The 25239-nt window shown below is 32.2% G+C and overlaps 1 protein-coding gene across 1 annotated transcript in view; it reads left to right on the forward strand.

Annotated features, from left to right (window-relative positions):
* The window catches only part of LOC123690063 (alpha-2C adrenergic receptor-like), a 134573-nt gene that overhangs the window by 76387 nt on the left and 32947 nt on the right, over positions 1 to 25239 (forward strand). Inside the window, exon 3 of the mRNA XM_045632691.1 lies at positions 24493 to 24636. Coding sequence (XP_045488647.1) covers positions 24493 to 24636 — 144 coding nt within the window. The remainder of the gene's footprint in view (positions 1 to 24492; positions 24637 to 25239) is intronic.

Below are 25239 nucleotides of genomic sequence, written 5' to 3' on the forward strand. Positions count from 1 at the left end.
CTTAGTCTTCCAACACTGTTTAAGCAGAAGTTATTTTAAGATTATTATTATTACACATTTCTATGCTATGAATGGTCTTGTTTATTATTAACTTCTAAAGGTCCATATCTACTCACCTGGAGTTACAATCTACTACTAAAATTTAGTTTTAGGTGAAACCTAGTAAAACTGCTAACGATTTGACAGTTTAAAAACTAATGTATCGATGTTTATAATCCCAAATCAGATTATCGATGTTATATATGTAATTAATAAATAGATTTAAAACTGTTGTAGACCAATTAAATTGTTAGTAAGTAGATTGTATTATGTACTCGCGAGCCCTCTGGCATTGAGAGTGTCCATGGGCGGCGGTATCACTTAACATCAGGTGAGCCTCCTGCCCGTTTGCCCCCTGTTCTATAAAAAAAATTTAAACTTCAAAAATATCCAATGAAAAGGCAATATCTGTAAAATAATAGATTGATAGCATCAACTGTATATCGCGCCTATGACTATCAATCTTTATATGAAAACGTTTTATTAACTTAAGGCGAGTTCAATCCTTGTGATAGATGGTTTACGCAGGTGTTCTTAACTGAACCTTATAAAGGGAAAATTTTATGAAAAAGAAAAATAATTTCGGAGACAAAATTATATTAAACTTTTGTTTACATCTTAAGTTTAATTATTTTGGATATCTGTTGTAAACTTAGAGGCACTATAAAATCCTTGGAGATTTCAATTGAATAAATAAATTATTATCCAATTGAACTATTTGTAGGAAGACGATCTCAGGGTTCAATGACTGACATCATACCTAGAAATCCGCTATCAAAGTTATTGAGAACGTTTATGTATAAACTTACTTGTTTATATATACAAGTGCTTGACCTTAGCCACTGGTGCCTTCGGGATAGGAAGCGGTTAGACTGATTGAAGAACCTCTATTTAGGTCCATGAAAGAGCAGCACCTGCCTTCCTCCTAAGTTTAAACAATCATTCTAAATCTAATTAGTATTATATGAGTAAAAATAAATAATATTTAATCTCAAATGGGAGGAGGTGAATATAAGGGAAATAGTCTGTGTCATATATTTTTCTATTGACACATGTTTTAAATTTGTTTTTAAACACAGTTAAGAAAAAGTTAATTCGTAAAAAATCTATTGAATATTTATGTTAACGAATCGATGGCAAATACTAGCCTTTACACATAATACAAATATGTGTTTTATTACAAGTGAAATAAATTGAATTTAGGTCACACTTAATAATTCCCTTCTGCGTCCATTCAGTTGTCATTTACTCACATTTGATAGGTAATTTTGGATTTTAATGCATTACAATCCAAGCCAAACAATCATTTTATTAAAAATACTAAGTTACTTAAACTACTAATAAATTCTATAGCTATTATAGCTAATCTATAAAAAAAACATTCGTCTTTCAGTCTTCCCAAACTAATCACTATAGCCAGTTCTGGTGGAGAACTAAGGGAACAATCAAGTAGCGAAGTCATAAGCGGAATTGGTGACTACTGGCGATAGTCACCAACAGACAGCAGGGCTGCGGATTTTTTTTTTAATAGAACCGGGGCAAACGGGCAGGAGGCTCACCTGTTAAGTGATACCGCCGCCCATGGACACTCTCAATGCCATATATATATATAAATAAAAATATAAATACTTTGCAAGCCCATACAGCCTAAGCAACGCCGAAAGCAGGCTCTCGCAGTATGTTCTATTAAAGATTATTTACACAGTAGTTCCGTATTATAAATACAAACATTTTGTAGCCGCTTGCATACTAAAATAAATTTTGTATGTAACGGGTGTAAGATGACTTATAATATTAGCGTCTTTAAATGTTTGTATAGTTAATGTTAAAAGCGTTTTTAAGGTTAACAATGTTCTAAGTCAACAAAGTACGTAGAGAAATGCCCAGGAAAATTCTGTCTTGGGCATTTCGCTAATTCTGCTTTTAAGGTAGGCTTTTCCATATTTGGTATACACAAAAAAGTTTTACAGTCTCAGGTAAATATATATTAGTAGCCTAAATATTAATGTTTGTGTATACGTCCTATAATACTGTACAACATTTTTGTTGTGTAATATAAATATTTTTTTTCACACCTCGGGTTATGTATTATTGCATATTTATTAGAGATCTAATATAACTCTGGTCAGTTAATAAAGATGAAGCTTGCAAATGGTAAAATAAGTTTTGAAATCGGTCCATTAGTTTTTGTATGAAACGTTACAAATACCTACATAAAAAAGACAAATAAGTGTAAAAGAGACAAATTTGATAAGATAGACAAAATTGGTTTTTATCATTAAACCAATAAGATTGTATCTTTAATGCGCAGATAACCGCTAAAGAGCCTACGTTGCAAGTGATACATTTTCGTGTTAGTGACGTGCCGCAAATGAATGAAATTCAGTTGTAAATGTCGAAACTATATATTCAAACCACTGTGGTGGTTTTAGTTACTACTTGTTTCATTTATTGTTAATATCCAAAATTCATAAGTGATTTGTCCTTACTGCAAAGGTTTTGTCAATGAAAAACTAATTTTTACAAGTTCTTAAGAATAGATTACAGCCACGGAGATAACATGAACCGATATTTTGTATTTCCGCCATCGGAAAGCAAAAATTTAAAATATCTCGTTAAAGTAAGGAATGCCTTTAAAGGCGGACTTCGTTTGTTCGTCTTCAATTTTTAATTATAAAATCCAATTAAAACCTAAGGAATTATCATTTTACAATTACTTATATGAGTTATAAGTATGTTTTAGCTGTATATTTAAAATCAATTTTGCCATATCTTTTAAAAATCGAATACCAATGGTAACACTCCGAGGGCGTGTGCGAAAACCAAAATCCGCATATACGCATTGTTCAAATGCAATGTGAAATTAATGAAATGTTCAAATACGAATGTAACGATCGGTTGGATAAGCGTTCCAAATTCAAACTAGCTAATATTGAAAATAATTGAAATGGCTAGTATTTGTTGATAAACTGAATGAATGATTGAACGAATGAATGGAAGTGTGATTCCGGAATTCGAATGTGTGTGAACATAATCGATCACTTGTATAAGTTTCAATGTTGTAAATACCACAACTAATTTAAAATAAAATAGAATTAAGGTAATGAGATCAAGGCTTATTGATAAAAGGCGGATAAGCTCTTCCAATAAATGACAGTATTTACGAAGAAAAAACTTATTTATTATAACTTTATCTCAAATAATTAGATAAGGCATTAATCACCATCAATAATTATTCGGACACCTTTAGACAGGTTATCTTACAATGATTTATGGCAAGGCCTTTATGTTCAATATAATCTTTGTAATGTTGAATAGACTGGACCCATGAAATTTTCGTAAAGCGAACAATCGATTTTGTACTATCAATAGAAAAATACTATTTATTGGGTGACACATTACCCGGATTAACTTTACTATATAATACATTTCATTATATATAATATTTAATCAAAGTATTTTATGTATGATTGTTTAAATGGACATTTTTAATAATAATATTTGCCACATGCGACTTCTCAACTGTAGTAATATATCACAATGTGACGATTATTCAAAATATTACAGAATTTTAATCAGTGACATTTACAAATATATTTACAGCAATAAACACCGGTAAAAGGAGATTGTCATCGCCCCTTGTATAGTTAGTGACCGGAAATGGCCGGCCTCGATACAAGCAGAAATAATGCAAATCACTATACAACCATAAAGAAACGAACGAACGAACGAATGAACGTTGCATTTTTATAAAAGTAAATACGCGTTTATTTGTAGTTTAAGATAAGTTCTATTATATCAGAAATACCATGTATTTCTGCTGTATAACGCCATACAGGGGCAAACGGGCAGAGTGCTACATGATGTTATGTTAAATCACAAATCGCATTTCCAGTAGGCTAATAATTGCCGGTCTTTTGTGAGTTGATTTTTTAAGACTCCTCAGTATCGAGTCGGTTCGAAAATACTTCAACAAAACAACGGAACAAGCTAAATATGATACATATTATTTTGAAAGATACCAGCTCAATCTAGGTATCTTACCTACTCTTATATTCTTAAGAGTACATGATATAATAATCAAATATTTTAAGTACACTTGTAGAGTAATAAATTATCGTTGCCTGGTATAAAGAGCGAAGCCACCAAAGATCTGAAAGCGAAAGAAGCATTTTATGAAATTAAAATTAATCAGTAGCGTAACAGCCTTTTTAGGTCATCATTATTTGTCAATCTAACAAACGAGTAGGTGATCAGACTTCAGAGCTTGACACAATATGTTCGTTTTTTGGAACTAAAGCCAGCCGGTTTCCTCACGATGTTTTCCTGCACCGTTAGAGCGAATGATAAATACGCACTTAGAAAGAAATTTCATTGTGCACACCCAAAGTCGAACCTACGACCTCAGGACTGAGAATCGCATGTATTTTATCGCCGAATGAAAATAAGGTTCCTCCATAGTAACTTATTTCATCAATGCGTCGTAGTTGCTAATGTATGGCACGGGCAGGTTTTCTATTTTTGTTCGACATTCTAGTTCATAATATTTCTTTAAATTCAATATTGTCAAAAGTCAAAAGTCAAAATTTATTTATTCATATTATACGTAACATAATGTACACTTATGAACGTCAAAAAAAAGAAATATTAAATGAATCTAATTTTACATTTACTGCCAGTTCTCAAATCAAGGGCGTAGAACGGAAGAGAAGAACTGGAAAAAATCTCTCCGCCACTCTTTTTAATCGCCAAGTTTTATTTTACACAATGTTTGTAATTAGCTGCAACCAGTACACCATGTTCCATATGACATATTGAGTAATAAAGAATAAAAAAATTAATTAAAAACAAAGATTTGTCCTATGTCAGCAGGAGGCATGGTGAAATAGGATCACGCACTTACATACTCGTGAGAACAACACGCAAATACGTATATTGAAACCGACATTCTAGCATTTTTAACCAGGCTTAATGGTTTTACGTATAAGGTGCGAATGGAGGCGTTGAGGTCTTTACGCTCACTACACTAGTTAGCTCTGCGCTTGAGTAACTAACAAAGGGCAATCACTATAGGAATAGTGCTCTTATTACGTCACACTTTCGACACGAACGAACATGGAGGCCGGTGAATTTGCAGCAACGCGTTGTAATATTACAATGTACACAATTTATGTAATTTACTTCAATGAAACTTTCTTGTCTTTTGTTTTTAATTAATAGAACAGGTCTCAATTATTTTTAGTAACAGTTAGATAAAGAAAAAAGGCTGAAGGAATATATTTTCTTCTTTTTATAAAATTGCTTCAAATCACGATTATATATGTAATTTCAATCAAACTTAATTTCCTATAACCTCTAGATGGGGCAAAGGGCATTCATAGTAAGTCTTCGTCGCTATCAGTCTTGAGTCTCGTACTTCACCTCGCTCCAAGTCTTTCTCTGCTTGGGACAGGGACGCCCAAAGAAAGGGGACTTTGCAGGCCCTAATTAAGCGCCTGCTTGAGAATATAATTGGAATGTCATCGTAGTGTATGGCCCGCCCATTCACTTGATCTGTCTCTCGTTAGATATCTTTCTGGTCCACTAGATTCCTAGAACATGGCGAAGACAGACAGACTTAGGGCCGTTAGCGACCTTCCACGTTTCACACCCATAGAGTACAGATTTGAAGTTAGATCCGAATATTTTAATTTTATATATTATATAGATGATGAATGTAAGCAAAAGTTGCTTGGGCCTAGATCTTCTATATTTTATTTGAATCCAAAGGATACACTAATATATACTTTCAATAATATTTATGTTGATATATGATACGTTTTACAAATAACCTTACAATATAACCAATGGGCTAGGCAACTACATAAATGGTTCAAATTACTGTTTTCAGCTATAAACATTTAATAATAGCTGTAAACGTGCCTACACATATTAATTATCGAAAACAATATGCGATGATTAAAATGTAATAACAGATTGTGTGGATATCAAATTTTATTACAGGTTTCGAATGGCTAGGGTCATTTGAAGTACGATCAAATATCAGTTACATACCGAAAATGTTCTTATAGATACTCACAATGCCAAAAGTAAGGGTGTTCCAACATTTAAAAAATTACGCTGTTATCTTGAAGGACAATAAGTCGAATTGGTTTGAATTACTTCAATGGGTAGCTGGTTCACCGCTACTTAGAGCACAGTCGATAAACACCCTGAGTTTTCGAACTATGGACGTCAAGTCATGCTGGTGGAATTTCATATTAATTTTTACGATACAGCGGGAATATTTCTATTTTACATGTCTAAAAATATCTTGAAACATGTGCTTCATAGTCTTAAAATATTGCATTAAACACAAATTGGATACTTAAAAGCTTAATTACTTTTAAACTTTACGTTCCTACGGGAGGTGTAAAAAGTGTGCTGTTTCTGGCTTCGTAACCCTTTAAAACTAATAACCAAAAATCCAGGGATAAATGTTTTGGGTAGCAGGTTCACGTACTTTTCTTAAAATGTAAAAATGTTGCTTCAATGTGTACGAGTCACCATGAGTACCAATAAGAATAATACTATTTTACGTTTGTAAATGCACGAATAGAATAAGAAAATATTTTTATTTGACATAGACTGATATCATCCACAATGTAATGGAACATTTTATATTATTTTTAAACTTTGCTCAACTACATTCTTTGTGTACACTATAGTTGCTCGGGCAAATGTTTGCTTTTTATAGTAGCAGATTATCGTGTAAACAAATCCGCATCTAATCCTTTTTATCTATTTTCGAAATCACTGACTATTTTGTTGTTAGAGGTGCATAATACTATTAGTAAATCATGTTTTTTTTATTTTTATAAATATACAACCGATGTACAGCTTGCTAGTCAGTTGAATGTGAAATGTGTGTTTAAAATGTATTCGTATTGAATCTCAGGAGTAACTGTATGGTACATGTAATGTATGTTAGAGCATGCTGCACTAGGTGACTAAATATTTGAGAGGTAAGTAGCTAACAACCCTACGTACGGATCCCTACAGACGTATTCTAACACATAAATAGTGAATATATAAATGTATAGATAAGTACGGGATGCCCGCATCAAGAGACCATAGTTAACAGACGGAGCCCTACATGTAGGACCAAAGGTTCGAGAAAGTGGGATTATCTCAAAGCTACCAGGCAGGCTCACCACGATAATTAAGGGCTTGAAGGAGTCTTCGCCGTCGTCCACTGAGAAGAATCGAGAAATGGATAAGATAAATAACCTACCTGATACCTATACCCAAAGAATAAATTTACGTGTTCCAGAATGTAACATACATATTGCCTCGTGTGAAGTCTAGACGCGCGAAATCCCACCAATCCTACTTGGATCCATTATGCCTGGCCGAGATCCCTCAATCTGCTCAATCCGAATGTAAATGTATTTAAATCACCCATTATGATTACATTCAGATACGGAATTAGATGTGGAAATGGAATAAGGAATCGATCTGAAACCACATTTACTGTATACATCCGGTTTTATGTATAAGCCAGTTATTGGGGTGCGTGGAGGTATTTTGTAAAGAATAGAATCTAATTGTCTCTTTCTGTCAAACGATGTTTACTCTGTGATGAAAAGAGAAATATATAATTATGCAATTAGACTGTTTTGTTTCTTATTTAATGAGTATGTAAGTTTTCACGTTGTTACGAAGGTTTAGTTTATTATCGAGTTTTTATCTGTATCTGTATTATATAAAATATTAAATGAATAAATAAATCAGTGGCGCTATAACCTCTTTAGGTCTTGGCCTCAGATTTCTGAATCTGTTTCATGATGTTTTTTAAATGTAATAGGCATGTAGGTGATCAGTGCCTGACACACGTCGTCGACTTTTGGGTCAGACATGTCGGTATTCTCACGATGTTTTCTGCACCGTTCGAGCAAATGTTAAATGTGCACATAGAAAGTTCATTGGTGAATAGCCGGGGATCGAACTTAGGACTTCAGGTATGAGAGTCGCAAGCTGAAGCCACTAGGCCAACACTGCTCTATATAAAATAATAAGTTGTATATTTCCAACGAGTCACAGGAAATATATTTAATAATACCTAGGTTACACTGAAAATGTTTAGCGACTGAAAAACGGCTTTATGTAGAAAGTTGCAAATACCTTTATTGTTTTTCTGTCGCATTCGATGGAACCACTGAGAAAGTATCAAGAGTTTTAGATTTGCCGCTCATCATATAACAATTGACAAATGAATGCAATATACTAATTAGGTTGCCAAAGAGTTCTAACATTGAAATTTAAAAAAAGTTTTCATTAGCAATGTTTCTTACTGGCCAGTGCTAAAAATTTTCTGTGTTACACGCGTAATAGTTATTAACAGTGACTGCGTTCTTATTGGTAACAAGATAGAGCTTTTTAAAAGATGTAAGTTTTTGATAGTAAGATAGGCTGAAACGACAAATTAATATATTAACACGGTATCGAAAAAACTTAAAAAATTACGTAATTAGTCTTGAAACTTCCATAGGGAGGTATCAACTTTAAATTATATTTCATATTTCACGATTTAACATTCAAATCACGTCACCTAAGTTACAAGAACATAGAATGTGCTCTTAAAATAAGCCTTACATAATTTTATGCGAAAGAAAATATATGTGGCGTGCGCGAGAAATATTAAGGAGGCACTCTGTCAACGTACTTTCCGAATGAGATAATTATGTATTCTGTAGATCTGTTTGTGTTACTTAGCTCGGGGAACAATCTCTAAAGGAGAAGGCACACCAAGAGTAAAGATTTGAAATGGAATCGAAAATACAAAAGCAGTAAATTCGTATTGGGAATATATTAAGAATTAAATATAAATTTAGAAATAAAGTTAGTAAGTTATTTGTATTATTATGTAGTTTAATATTGTGTTTACTATATTCCTAGCCTACACAACCCACAAATGTGTATGAAATAAGATTATCCAAAAGATCGCCTCATCGTATCTTTAAGATGAGACAGTCTTTTGGATGTTGGTACCACCACAGCTAACTTATAACACACACACATAGAACAGTGTTAATAAACTGTGTTCGTTTTTGCTGCATACCACCCCTATATGAAACCACCCTCTGAAGTATTTTATTTTCGGACCAATTCGATTCAGATTCCTAAAAGAGCGAACCAATTCTTAATCGCACTTTTGAGTCTTTTGTTTGGGTATGGGTCCATTGCACTTAACATCATTTGAACCTCGTTCCCGCTTGCCATTTGTTCCTTAAAAGCTTGAAACAGCTAAATGGTAAAGTTTATTTTAATTCTTATACTCAATAATTAATCCATATGTACACAAACACAAATCGTCCGCTTGATAACTTTACAGCTAGGAACTCAATCATTCAAGTTGGCAAACGTCAACATTCGTCCACAAATCATTTATTCAGTGCAACCGCATGGCTCGGTCGCTTTGATAATTTCCACTAGTTATTACGGCCAGTCTAGTATACGATGATTGTATTTGAATAAAATACTAGTAAACTAAAAACGTGATTTTTTCATATCTATCGAAGCAGCCATACTACTGATAACTATGACACATGCATAATACCTCCACAGATTTTAATAACATTTTACTATAGTGTTTAAATAACATATTAATTTTTATTTATTTTAAAATCTAATACAAATCTTGTAACGTTATTATAAAATATTTAGCAAAACTACGGTTTATAATATCCAGGCCCGAAATATTTATATTAATAATAATAATAATGGCATGGTTTGTATGAGTTTATACGCAACATATAAATTTACTATTTGTACAAGGATAAGGATAATTAGTCGATTAATAATTAAATCGACTTTCTTATCATTATGTAGAACAGAAAGTAAAAGAAGTGAATCTAGTAATTTTAAATTGGAGATAAATGTAAATATAAATAAATATGTGCAATTTATTATATAATTATTTATTGAAATATTCTTAATTATAATATAAGAAAAAAAATATATTATCCTATTGTGACATCAGCTTTATTTTCATACTGAAAGCATTACGAGTCGCGTTAAGAATAATAATTAGTCTGATTTTAATTCATTTAAAATATTGATAAGAAGTTTTTGGCAAGATTAATTTAACGTAGACATTTAAGTACCCTACTTATCAGACATGACTTTTTCCAAACAGTTTGAAATTCCTCGATAATAACACATGATAAAGTATAAATAAAATCTAAGATTAGACACAATAGTTGAATTAAATATTTAGGTCTGAGCTTCATGTTTCAGATCAGTCTTCTGTATCTGATACACGCTGTGACAGACAACATCGTGCCTTAAGGTGTGTACTGACCAACGTTACCTTTAGAAACAAAAATTCGATGGCGTGTTTCAGGTACAGAAGGCTGATCACCTACTGGCAATCAGATTAACAAATGATCATAAACAGATATAGAAGAAACAGATATAGAAACCTGAGGCCCAGAACTAAAAAACTGCTTCTTTTAAACATAAATAACTAAAGCACAGTACAAAAACAAGAATTAAGGACTAAATAACTGTAGAAAAATGACTAAAGGACTAATAAAATGTAGCTTCATAGCATATTAAATGGATAAAACTTAAGGCTTGATAACTTAACAATTGAAATAATGGTTTCCAAGTTGTGTGCAGCAAGAAAAGAGTGTCTTTAAGATATAAACACGGCGTCAAATAACATAGAAATACTCCGATGGGAGGGAGTCTTGCATATCTCTCTCTCTTTAGCAAATTTTGATTATCAAACGCCCGAATGACAATGGTGTTTTAGTAAAACAACCATGGTCTAAGAAAGTCAGAACAGAGGACAAACGGGCAGGAGGCTCACCTGATGTTAAGTGATACCGCCGCCCATGGACACTCACGATGCTAGAAGGCTCTGCGTTGACGGCCTTTGTATTTCTAGTATTCGTGTACACTACGGTAATATCAGATTAAAATATAATCCTTGTAATTCAATCTACCTTTGGAAGTAGCGATCTAAATTAATTCAAAGACACAAAGCTCCACTCAAGCAAAGACCTCACGGCACAAGCCACTGGGCTTTGGCTTACTAAGATTACGATCGTGTACATACGGATATATCGTTCAAAACTATTTTCAAACTAGAATCTAGATATAATCCAATATCTATCTCCGAATTGATTTCATATACTATGAATGGAAAAGATTTGAGAGCTGTTTCTGTCTAGGATAGAGTATATCAACAATATATTTAATGTTATGTGAATGCGTTGTTTACTTATTTGTTAGTGACTTTGATTGATAAACGGTCACTCTAACTTGCCTATAATAGACCCCATTTACTTTATTGTAGGAAATAATAAATGATATCGTCAATAGTTTTCGCAGCGCATGTCCAATGGGCATTTTTACATGTTCGTAATAACAGGAATATTTGAAATTCAATGGATAATTTACAATACAGCTGAAGTTATATTAAGAAACTAGTGTTGCTTTTATATTGTTCCTGGAAATAAAATGCTACATTCGACGTGACTACAAAAATTACACTTTGTTTGTACAATAATATGTTTATACATTAACAAAAACTACGGGTGCTAATTAATTTTATAAAACTACTCTTTATAGTTCTCAATTGTATAAACTTTATAAATTTAAATACATTAAAACTTTGATAGCAATGTAATTGAGTAAAATGATCCGTCTGTCAAAACCTAAGCATGTACATTGTAATTTGCAAATAATTATTCAGAGTTAATTGAATTGTTTGTAAGGGCCATCGCAGACAGTCGTAAAGTATTATCTGATATACCGAACTTGATAGATTTTAAAGCTTTTATAGAGATGCTTTATGTAATCAAATACAATGTTCTGCAGAAGGAGAAATAATGTACGAAAAAGCCATAAGTGTCATATATTATACAAACGGTTCTATTTTTTTTTAAATCTGCTGTCTATACTAATTATGTGTTTAGAAAACATTTTCCAACGAATAACTCACGTCATTATAAGTTAAGTAAAAATAAACGATAATTTAAGTGTTGAGCTGGTTATATTGTGCAACCACTTTTATAAATATTACATGAAATTTGAAATTTTGTTTATCGGTTCTCAGCGGCCTTATGAAACTTGTGTTCGGCGAGCATTAATCAGCATTTCTATCAAACATTTGGAACTGTCAAAAACTCATCGCATTTAATCAGTACAAGTTTGAGACTCGAAATTAAACTTATTGTTATTTCACTCTGTTCGATATTCAATTGTTTCTGATAACTCAGTTACGGAGTGATATAATCTGGCGACTTGGTTCATAAGCTGGTTGAATACCGAGTACCAATTAATATCCTGAAATAGTTCTTATTACTAAAGAAAAAGCCATGTTAATAATTGGCATCCATATCCATATTATATCTATTTACAACACCTTACATATACAACTTTAAGAGATTTTTAAAAGGAGCATGATGTAAGGTTGCAAGTGACAAGGGTTATAAAAAAAGAGTGACAGAGATTTCTTTGCCCGTTCTTGTCGCCTTTTCTACACTCTTGATTGCAGAAGGAGATGTATATGAAGTATTAATTATTTTACTGATGTTCATAAAAGCAGTGTATGCCTAATGGCTACAGCGTGTGACTCTCATACATAAGGCCGTATGTACTTTCTTTCTGTGTGCATTTAAAATTCGCTCGAACGGTGAAGGAAAACGTCGTGAAGAAGACAAAATGTCTTAGACACAGTTAAAAGTTAAAGTGTTAACCGTGTGAGGCTAACACTTTAACCTACTTGCCTTTTAGATTGAAAAATGATCAAGAAACAGATTCAGAAATCTGCGGCCCAGACCTAAGGAGGTTAAAACCTCAAGTACAAGTAGCACCACTGATTTATATTATAAGTGTATATATTAATACGTTCTTCGTGTCTGTATGACACGCATTATTACACAACTGCACACAGTATGCCCCACTGGGAAAACTTGCAGTGTAGTCTATTGAAGACTTCAGTAGTTGAGATTAACTCTTACTACTTTCGAAATTCGGATTTCCCTTTAATATCTTTTACGTGGGTTTAGATTTTGTAGATTTGCCTCAATGAAGCTAAATAACGTGCTTTGGGCTATCATTTAACTTAATCTTAAATAACAGGGGCAGGTAAACGGCCTAGAGGCTTACATGATATTTAGTGGTACGTCACCCATAGACAATCACATTACTACAAGACTCGCAAGCACCACTTATTCATTCATATTGAAAAGCTTTCTTATCTACCAATAAAATGATAATTATAGAACTTGCAAAAATACATTGACGTTTTTAAAACTTTTCATCAGTTATTTTTAGCAACGTACAACACACTGGTTCATATGGAAACATCCGACATTTTTAGGATAAAAGCTAATCTCCATGCAAAGGTATATTGACTTGTTTATCAAATAGCGTACGGTTTAAATAAATATGAGTACATATAGAAGTATTAAAATGTTACATTTGTAGTTTAGAAGTTTTGTAAGTTTTTGTGAGAAATAAATAAATATATTTTATTATTATATTATATATTGTACTGTTTTGTCGCGAAGAAAAGTCTTAGTTTTTGTTTTGATAGCATAGTTTTTGTTGGAATAGATCCCTTTTTACACTTTCTGGTCATATTATTTTATGCATTTTTATAAGACAAGAACGGTAAAAGCTTTCGTAACATCGATTTTGTAGTTTCTTGTTTTGTTTTGTTTTTTGTTTCACAATATACAATTTAGATTTATTATATTTATATTTTTCGATTACTCGTTGCCGTAGCTTCCTTTAGTAGGTACCATTGAGCATTTCAAAACCTCTAAATACAGAACTTAAACTTAAACATAAAGCATGGTGCCATCTACATATTCCCTTTGGTCCTTTCCATACAGTTGTCTTTAAAGTCCTACTTTTCGTCTTGCTTTAATATTAAGGATTCATTTACTGCTTAGTTATATATAAACATAATTGTTGAAGCTGTATATGCTCTCTAGATGCGTTGCCAGTGGCTACAACAGTGGTTATTAAAACAATAATAGTTCAGAAATTAACGTAAAACGCAGAAACCACGTCGAAATTAATATTACGGTAAGAACGGAAAGCAAGCTAATACTGTTTCGTTGATTGCAACAGTTTATCATCGAAATTAATGCGATTAAGCGGAATGCTAATGAACGAATGAACGAACAATGGAACGGAAGGAACTGAATGATTGTGAACTAAGTTTTAGAATGCTGAACTGCTGATTGAGTTATGATGGTACCATTGAATCAGAGTTCCAAAATTTGTAACAATTGATACAGGTATGTAAGTCGAACTGACATGCTAAGAATAACCTATTCTACTAACATTTCATAAGCAATCGGTATACATAGGAAAAATATTTTTATAAATATTTTGCTAAATTTTATTAAATTATTTCATTTGACTGACTTTTAGTAACTTATATGTTAAAACGCCGAGACGTCTAGTTTTCTATTAAAATATAATTAAATAAGACACAAATTGTGTAATAGGGTGGTGGTGCTTAGGCGGTGGATTGTAGTAGTACATATGTAAGAAAGATCGTTACGCGAAAAAACAAAATTGCCCATATAATATTTAATACAGACGTAATATATAGTAGCTATTGACTAAACAGAATACAAAATACCATCCGTATCACCTTGACGTCCGTTGTTCCTCAACTAAGCGATTCTTAAGGCAATTTCTGCCACGCACCACCACGATCCGACCATCTGCCCACTGAAGTATTTCCGAACCAATTCGTCTTAGTGTCCTTCAAGAAAAAAGCGTACCGATTCTAAAAACGCCGGCAGCGCGCTTGCGAGCCTTCTGGCAGTGCGCGTGTCCATGGGCGGCGGCGTCACCTAGCATCAGGTGAACCTCCTGCTCGTCTGTCTCCTGTAACATAAAAAAAATCTTATGGTGGAACTTATTAATATTGGTATTGGTAATCTTCTACAATAGGCCTGGTGGCTTTTACGTGTAACTCTGATCCCTGTCGTAGCTTCGTTCTCCTGCTGTGGACTTTCTATATACGCATTTAAATCACGCTTGTCTCAAAATCAGCATGCTTTTGACACAAAAGTCGGCGGCGTGCGTCTGATCACCTTGATTAGAAAAAACAAATGACATCGAAACCGAGAAGGCTTTAGAGCCTGTTTTTCTATGTTAATGATAATTTCGTACGCACTATAGGGGATTCATTTGCATAGAGTATATAAGATAACGAGAAAGATAACAATCCCAATTGGATTTATAATAAATTATACTGTATGACACTTAAATCTTGCAGAATAATATTAAACTTGGGATAAGATCTAGAGAAGTCTACGCGGGATTAGAATGGAATTTAATACTCTAAAGTGACCGTGTTGCAATACCATCATTCCTACATAAATAGTAGCTTCATTGCAAAGTAATATAATACATTTCTAATAATTTAGTACAAGTTTTTTTCTAAATAGTTTTTCCGATTTATACAAAATTTAAACGAAAAAGTAAGAGTATACACCACCAATTTACAGAATATTCATTATATTATAGTGATAGTTAGCGTATATATACGTTATATGAACAATAATATTATTTTCAATGACATTAATATTTCAGCATGATTTTGACATTCATATATATAACTATGTCTTGTTATCACGACAAAATTACATTTTAACTATAACAATTTTAGACAACGTATAAACATAAAGTTGGCGAAAGGCCCCTTCGACCAGTTCTGATTGTTATTTTTAACATATCGGTATATTTAACTGCTTAGTCTTAGGTATTATTTTCCCAAATGTCAACAGAAATCTCGAAACACAAGCGCCTTTTAGTATCAGTCTAAAAATGCATCAATAAAAGACGTTTCAATTTACGCTTTTAATTTCATCAAAGAGGAAGATCACTTGACACAAAGCAGGTAGGAGTCGAGTGTAACACGAGATACTGGAGGAAAAGCATTGCAAATTGAAACATTATCGTAGCAAGATACGGTTCACAATTGAATGATTATTGACACTGTACATTACACCGCAGTGTGCTTCTTATTAATTTCTAAGTTTCTGTATAGTATTTATAATATTTACGAAAATTCTTAGACAAATTATTTACAGTATTCAGTCAACGCCATATCTCTCACGAGCCCGTATAATGTGTATTTTTCATACTTCTGTATACATACCCGGTAATTAAAGAAAAGTTATTAAATTGTTTTTTAGTTGCTTTACATACATGCACTGCCCAACTAAAATATGAAAACTGCCTAAAAAGAAACTAAACCAAGGAAAATACAGTTAATGTCAATCAAAAAAATATGTAATCATATTGACGTAAAATGCCAGTTGACAATGTTTCGGCCAATAGCTTCCTAAATGCTAATCGGTGTACCTTTTTTTTAACTAATTAATCAATTTCCATTTGCGTCGCTTGATCTGCTGGCTAATCAGGGTTCCTAGGCAGCGCTCCCAAAGTTGCTCGTTAGAGATCTTCTCGGGTCTATAGATGCCGAGAATACGGCAAAGACAGCGGTTGACGAAGACCTGGAGACGGAACGGGATCTCTTTAGTGACCTGGACTTGATCCGAATATTTTAACCTTGATTCGACGTGTACACAACGTCAGTTATAAAATATGGCACTGGCAATATAGGGCTTCCAATTACGCGTCGGTGTAATGGGCAGCTTGTTTGGGGTAGAATATAATAGAGGTACATGTTTTAGCAAATCAAATTTTGTCGCTTACCGAATACAGCACACGACTTTGATTTATTTTTTATCTGATTGGGAAAATGAAAGTGGTTTCTCTGTTATTCCTTACATTTGCGAAATTAGATGATTTTTATGTAATATGTAATGTTTTGAAAAGAAACACTCATTTTGTTCTGTAATGTAACTGTTTTTACCTATAGCGAATTTATTAGTAATTTTGCTCGTTGTTCTAGGATGTTACAAATAATATGTTATTATTATTATTTTACATTTTTATAGAACGGGCTCACCTGATGTTAAGTGATATCGCCGCCTATGGACACTCTCAATGCCAGAGGGTTCGCGAGTGCGTTGCCGGCCCTTTAAGAATTAAAAGTTAAAAACAATACTTGCACAATTTTACTAAAGGATCGTAGTATGTAGCAGCAAGTGAATTATGAACAGTAACAGTTACCGTATAAACACCAAATAAAACTATAAACACGACTTTGGTTTCTGAGTAACATAATTTGAAGTTTAAAAGATAGACCCTTATAATATGACCTATAAAAATGACGCTCTAATCTTTATCATAGACCATTATGATGAAGATTCATTACTTTACAGAAAGTTCCTATAGTAAGACAATTAATTGAAAACATTTTAATATCTATCAAGTTAAATTATCTGTTAAGAAATAATGACAAATATTCGAATTTTCAAGAAAAATATTTTCCACGTATACGTTGGTATTAAAGTGAGTCGACAACAAAATAAAGTTCTGTTCACAGCGAATTTTCAAAGTTAAATTCAATATGACGTATCAGCGAACTCTTGGGATAAGGTAGTGTGAAATCAGCTTTTGGTACTACTATTTGTTCGAGAAAGCTCAATATTAGTAGTTTTTCCTTTTATCATATATGAACAATTATTGTGAGGGAAGTTGGCCTAGTGTTATCAAAGTGCGACTCTCACCCTTGGGGTCGAAGGTTTGATTCCTGGCTTTGTATCAAAATATTTTATGTCCATGTACACTCACTTGTACGGCGAAGGAAAACATCGTGAAGAAACCGGGCACGCCTTAGACTCAAAAATTCAACATTGAAACAACACAGGAGACCCACTGGCCCATTAGAATTGATCATGGAACAGATACATAATATTGAGACCCAGAACTGAAAAAATGTTCCATAGGCATTAAAAAGTATTTATATAGTTGGTACTATGTCTTCCTAATTGATGATAGGTTTGAGGTTTATCCATAAATTTTATAAATGCACTTGATGTGCGATAGCTTCAATTCTTCTGCTTTCTTGTATCGCTTGGTTTGATACGGTCTTGTTGTAAATATTTCCAAAATCCCAATAAAATGTTATTTCGTGAATGCTGTGAACCTTTTAAATTAAGAATATATTAACGACCACCGAATCATAATTATTATTAAACATTAATATCAATAGACAATTAAATCAAAAATGTATATTTACAAAATATTCCAAATCCGTGTTATTTGCGTTTTATTAGACCATGATTTGAAACGGCTGATTGTCATGGTTGTTAAACACACTCGCGTGATATTTCCAATAAATCTATTTAAAAATTTGCGTATTCAAATTTTATCTTTATTTATCTTCCTTATTGCCCGTTCTTCTGATCCGTTCTACGCCCTTGATTTGAGAACTGGCAGATAATGTAAAATTAGAAGCATTTAATGTCTATTTCTTTATTTTTTATTCATAAGTGTACATTATGTTACCTATATGACTAAATGATTTTTGACTTTGGACTATATAAGTTTTATTGTTTTGTTAAAAAATACATTAACAAAAATTTTCTATGATATGTCGGTCGGTCGAACAGATCTTTGTCAAATCAGATCGTAATTTATAAGGACACATAGAAAATCATATTTGATGTTCTTATATTATTTTGACATGTGTTCCATATTTGAAAATTTACCTGTAATCGAATTGGTTTCGAGGTGTAAAAGTAGGGACTGTTCTAGGTAACATGCATGGAAGCATAAATTGCAGTGTGCCCGCTTATACTCTCGGCACAAACTGTTCAGAAATTCAATAACTCACTCAAGAATTATGCAGATGCATTGTAAACTGGCGGATGTTATTAAAAAATAATAATGTTCTGTTCCTTCCTGACAACTACACGGGTAAATAAAACTGAAACATAATCCTACAATTGCGAAACTGAATTTTCTCTTGGTACTGTGTATTTATTTAAAACGTGGATCGGATTTTAGGGATAGATATAGAAATATTTTTAAATTTATGAGTATTTTTAAAAATATATTTCTTTGTATGAGGAACATTTATTGTTTTAATGCACTTACTGAGTTAGGGTATATCAAAATCGGTTTTTTGTTAACGAATTCCTACTTAAGACTCTAATGTTACTAATACATTATATCTAGGTCCATATTTTAATTCGATTCTTGTCGTACCCGTGAAATATGTCAAACTGACAAATAAAAAGCTTTTGACAGTTCTAGCAAGAAGATTAACTTTGATTGACGTTTTTTATAAATAGCCCCAAAGTTGTACTTTTCTATTATATTCAAAGAAAATAATACTTCAATCGCTCCACTCCATAGTTGGCCTTATTTAAAATTATAATTTTAATTATTGTTACGTATTCATGAAATGTGTTCAAGATTTTTATTTACTCAAATTAAATGGTAAAAAGTTTATGTCTCAAATAAGAAATATTGCTTTTTTACGTGCCTACAAATTCCTATCGCCATAATTTTTAATTACAATTCTGTCAGGAACTTCATTTCTAAATTGCTTCATGAACTGGACTTATTATGAAACGGCTGGTTACATCATCATCATTAGATTAATCTATAATTATTTACATTAATTTTGTTATATTTAAAATAATTTCTTGTTCACACATTTTACTAAAATGTCTTATGTCAAAACAAATATTTTAACGCGAATTTATAAGCACGAAATTTTTTTAAAAGTATATTACTATCTTCCTAGCGTTGAATAACTATGTTTTCTTTATATAGTATTTTTTCAAAAATACGTTATTATTGTAGAAGTAAATATAACAGTTAATTTTAAACGTCTAAAAAAAATATTTTAGTAATTCTGTATTTTATCTAAAATTTTCTCTTAAAAAAATTGTTTGTTTTAAGTAATCTGTTAAAGATTTTATAACCAGCTAGCAAAATACTTTAATTAAATATTAACAATACTTTTATCGTATATAACTACGTATATCTTTTTTAATAATCTATTCAAAATATTATTTAAGCTATCTTTGCACTACTCCTCAAAGTTATTAATAAAAAGAATCAGAGTTACATAGTTGTTATTTCGATAGATAAAAAAATATGACTACTATATAAGCTGTTTTTTGAACGTTATGGTTATAATTGCCTTTATTACCCAAATCCTTGATATCTTAAAGAATTGCTTATTGGCGACGAATGTCTCCTGTGTCCTCCAGAGGTTACATATTATTATTCAATAACACGAGACAAGGTCATTCAGCAATTACTTACCTTACATATACCTAAAATATATTTCACCTACTCTGATTTAATTAATATTAATCTAAACAAACAGTTGTTAAGGTATTAGGGTAGGTGGACTCAATTTCCGCAACTAGACTCAAATTTGGTCCATTTTGCGTAAAGCCTTGGGTACTTTAGCCAGCCTAGCTCCTTCCAGAAGCACAGATGTCTCCTGGACACTTCACAGGCTTCACAGAGTGACCACACTGTTCCGAGTATTGACCAAACTGTGGTTATAGTTATAAAAAATCCGTTCATAATAAATTTTAATTTATTTTTATAAAAATTACATTATACCTTTGCAAAATCAGACTTTTTTCATACTTCAAAAATAAATATAGGGAGTAATAAAAATGGCGTTATAATTCTATATGGATGAGACTACATCCGTTTCTTCGATCATTTAATTTTATTGACAAGTTTTCTGTGTCTGACAGCTGTCATCGATTTTTGGCTTTGAGATATTAGCTCACTATATTTGCTTTCACCATAGAAACAGGTGCTTTTTGCCCACATAGGAAGAAAACTTCCATTGGTGCACAGTCGTGTTTCAAACGCACTTCAGGGATGAGCGTTGCATATTTAAGCCACTAGGCAGATACTGCTCTAACTATAGGCGATATTATTTTAACGGTGAAAGAATGTGTCAAATGGTTCTTGTAGTTTCTGAGTAAATGCATTAGATACAAGATATGTAGCATTGTCTTTTATTAACATAGCTTTTACAAATTTAAAGAAAACACTTTGCCTCTTTTTCGTAAATAATTATAAGTTTACAAATAAGACATAGCTTCAATCCGGTAAAAACGTGTTGTCTTTACAAGATGTGTTTTCCTCTTTACCATAATAGTATAGATAAAACAAACTCGCATGCCATAAGATTTATTTAGGTCATTGGTTCATAAATTCCCGTGAAGCAGGTGTTATAATATCATTCAGGAAAGTTTTAAACTACATTTTATCTCAGTTTCAACTGAAAGATAACTTTGAAATAGTGGAATAACATGTCTATTCTTGCGTTAGATGTTATCAGTTTAGATCTACAACGGCGTAACCGCAACGAAAAATGTATGTCAATGATTATTTCATCAATTTTTATTTATTATTTAACAGAGGGTCTCATAGCATAGTAGTTTTGTTAAGGGGGTAAATCCGGGGAAAAGTGCTGACGATAATTTAAATAGATTTTTTGAAACAAGACAAATATTAGGTTGAACGGGTTGGGGACTGAGTTGAAAGAAAAAAAAATTTAAGCAGAAAAAAAAAATTGTACCCGTACAACGCATTGACTTATGTATTTTTATTGTTTTATTAATGAAAAAGATAGTAAATGAGCAGGTTCATGCGATGCTTGTGATACTGCCCAGTCGGCCATGGTTATTCAGAAGGCCAGAAGGTTCTTGAAGAAAATTTTATTCATTTGTGTCTCTACATAATTAAATGAAACTTACATACACAATTCGTTCTATTTTCAAAAAGATTCAACCAATTAAAGCAGAATAAATAAAGGTAAGCACATAAGAGCGGGAGCTGTTTAATAAAGATTCAAACAAAGCTTTTAAAAAATAAGTAAAGCTGTGTGCTCACGAGAGAACACCGTGTGCAAATAACAATTAATAAAAGCTGTGTTCACAATATCTTTTTCAAATACGTCCTCGAATTGGTAAGGAACGTTGGTAAATATCGCATCAATGGGATGGATTCAAAAATAAAGGCCCTGTACAAGCTGTAATTATATATTTTAAAGGTTTATTTTCATATCAAATCACAAATCATTTATTCATATAGGTAGCATAATGTACACTTATGAACGTAAAAAAAAAGAAATAATCATTAAATGCTTCTAATTTTACATTTACTGCCAGTTCTCAGATCAAGGGCGTAGAACGGAAGAGAAGAACTGGCAATAAACTCTCCGCCCCTCTTTTTAATCGCCAAGTTTTTTCTGTTGTGTATGTTCCATATGACATCTTGAGTGATAAAGAATAATAAAATAAATTAAAGACAAAGATTTGTAACATATTAGCAGGAGGCACGGTGAAATAGAAGCACGCACTTACATACTCGTGAGAACAACACGCAGATACGTAGTAGAAACAACTAATATCACCGCATACACGAATTCAAGTACGACCAGTCATTAGTTTTTTTCAGTTTTTCCAACTCAGTGGCGCAAGTGGTTTAACCAGGCTAGAGGAAAAAGAATCAAATTATAAAGATTTTTTTTAATAATAAATTTTGCATCTTTTTAATTTCATATAGAGATATCAGTTACAAAACGAAGAAATAGTTGTACAATTTGGGCCCCGACTTATTCACGTCCAGGGCCCTGACTTAGCTCAATACGTGACGTCATATCCCACACTGGAAACGCTTGGGAAATCTTCACACGAGCTGCGGTGTATCTTTTACTCCTTTTCTATAGCATTCTTCACTTATTTATTGGAATGCAAGTGAATTTCCAATTGATTCTGGAATCGGTTCCGCGTTCCAATTTAAATTCTGTTTGTTTTCCGAATAGTGGTTGATTTAAATATATAGATTTTTATATTTCGCTGATGTGTCTCTGACGGCTTTTACAATAGCTGATGAATCGTTGATAAATCGTTTATAACGATAATACATATCATCATAAAAGAAAAAATACGGGAATTTAATTCTAAAGTAAAATCATTCTTATACTTGTATGTGCTCTAAATTAATGTCATGTTTTCCTTTAAGTGCTTGTCACATTAAAAATTGTATTTGGGTTTGTTTTTAACAATGTATCAGTGCCGAGCGTTGGCAATATTATCAATAAAAAAATGCTTTTTGAAATACTATTACGATTGAGTCAAAACTACTTCATTTAAATAGTATAATTTACAATGTATATTAAATTAGATTAATTATAAATTACTTTAATGTACAATACCAAGGAGACGACGAAAATACTATTCACATAATTATAGCTCAACGAAGACGCAAGACAGATAAAACTTTAATACCCAAATGGTAGTCGCACGCCATAACTCAAATTTAACAACAATCTTGATACTGGAATGGGCCGTAACATTAAACGTAAACATCTTACATTGTAACAAGATTTAATATTAGCATTCAACTTTTAGAATCTAATAAGGTTATAAATATTCATAATTATTTTTTTTATTTTTCTTAGTAAAATTGATTACCCGTCAAGATTTTGCATGATGATTGTTCGAAGTACATAATTTTTGTTTTATGAAATTTGATGAGAGTGATCCAAAATATTTTTACTCGGCCGATCGTTACATTTCTTTAGTAAGTCACTGCTGAGATTTACTTGGGGTAGGTTAGACGTATTTTATTTATGTCAGAGAGTTAATTGAATCTCTAGACAGTTAATTAAATATTGATATTCAATGAAAGGTATGTACCAATTCTTAAAACGTGAGCCTCTTTGTAAACTTCCTTTTAAACTAAATATCCTTTTTATTGTATATGATAAACTTTATAAACTAAATAAACATTTAGTTCTATAAAAAGTCTTTAATTTAAATTGTATGTCTATTTCTAATAGATAACTTACATACTTAATTATGTTTCGTTGTGTACCAATTACCAGGCACCTGCATCCCGTCCTTAATTCATATTATACATTTTCTATTATAAATTATAACTTACATACATTATTATGTATAGCTTCAGTCTAGATCCCAAAATACACATGGAATGCACTCTCGCGTGTCATGAGCCCGATACATTATATTGCCCATAAAACTAAGAACACGATATTTATTGCATAAACTTTATTGTGAATATAAATTGTTGGTTTGTGACTTTAAGCGATGCCGTTTTAGAAATATCTGTTATTATGCAATTCGGAACATACGAAAACATTAAAACAATAAAGGTGAAATTGAATAAATGAATTTTGATTTGTTTGATTAAAATATTTTGAAAATTAGCTTAGAGAAAATGTGGACCTTTGGTTGAATTGGTTTAGCAAACTTCAGGTTAATTTTAGTTCCCTCGTCAATTTCGACATTCAATAACGAACATATAGGCCCATTTTAACCCAACCTCGTATATAAAAGATAGTGTGGTTTAATTAGTTTTTAAGATTGTTACGCAAATGCTTTATATTGGAAGGACATCACTGAATTCATTTATTCTAAGGTATTTTCTTCCGAGTAAGAAAAACAACAATGTTATTTTTACAAGCCCTAGCTATTGAGTAAGCAAAAATGTCGTTATTTACAGGCGGTAGATTACCTGAAAAAGCGGACACCTGCGCGTGCGGCGCTCATGATCGCAGCAGTATGGCTCATGAGCGCCCTTGTGTGTATACCGCCATTACTGGGGTGGAGAGTTAGCAGACCTCCTGAGCAGTTTCCACAGTGCAAGGTAAGATAGCTTGTGATTATATTATATAACTTTTATAATAATTTACAAACTTTCGTAATCGATAGTTGACGCGAACTATGTATTATTATTTGTTTGCCTTATACGAGTAACTAGTGTATATTTCTACGTTCTACAGATATAAGGGTCCCAAAGGGCCGTAGTTTGAACATTGCTACGTAATACGTAATAGAATTTGATATGTGAATCAGATTTATTATTCGACTTATAAATTCTATCGACAATAACTTTTTTCGCCTGTATGTGCAATCATCTTACACCAGCACATCGATCAACTAAACGAATGTCCCAGTTTCGTTTAGGTTGAGGTAATAAAGTCCACAGATCCATTAAAAATTACGTCATACATACAAGTCCCGAATTGGATGACCTGAAACTAAACCAAAGTAGCAGTAATACCAAAAGTCCTAACAATGCCAGAAAACTCAGTTTTTTCCCAAGCTAAACAATAAAAATTACCGCAAAGTACATTTCTCAGTTTCTTAACTGGAGCATGACCATACGTTCATAAATTTAAGTGAAATAAATTGTTTTCGGGAAATTTTTGAGTTGAGGAAATGGTAACATAAATTATTTTCAAGTTGA

The sequence above is a fragment of the Pieris rapae genome, chromosome 2, assembly GCF_905147795.1.
Source record: "Pieris rapae chromosome 2, ilPieRapa1.1, whole genome shotgun sequence".
Classification (NCBI taxonomy): Eukaryota; Metazoa; Arthropoda; class Insecta; order Lepidoptera; family Pieridae; genus Pieris; species Pieris rapae.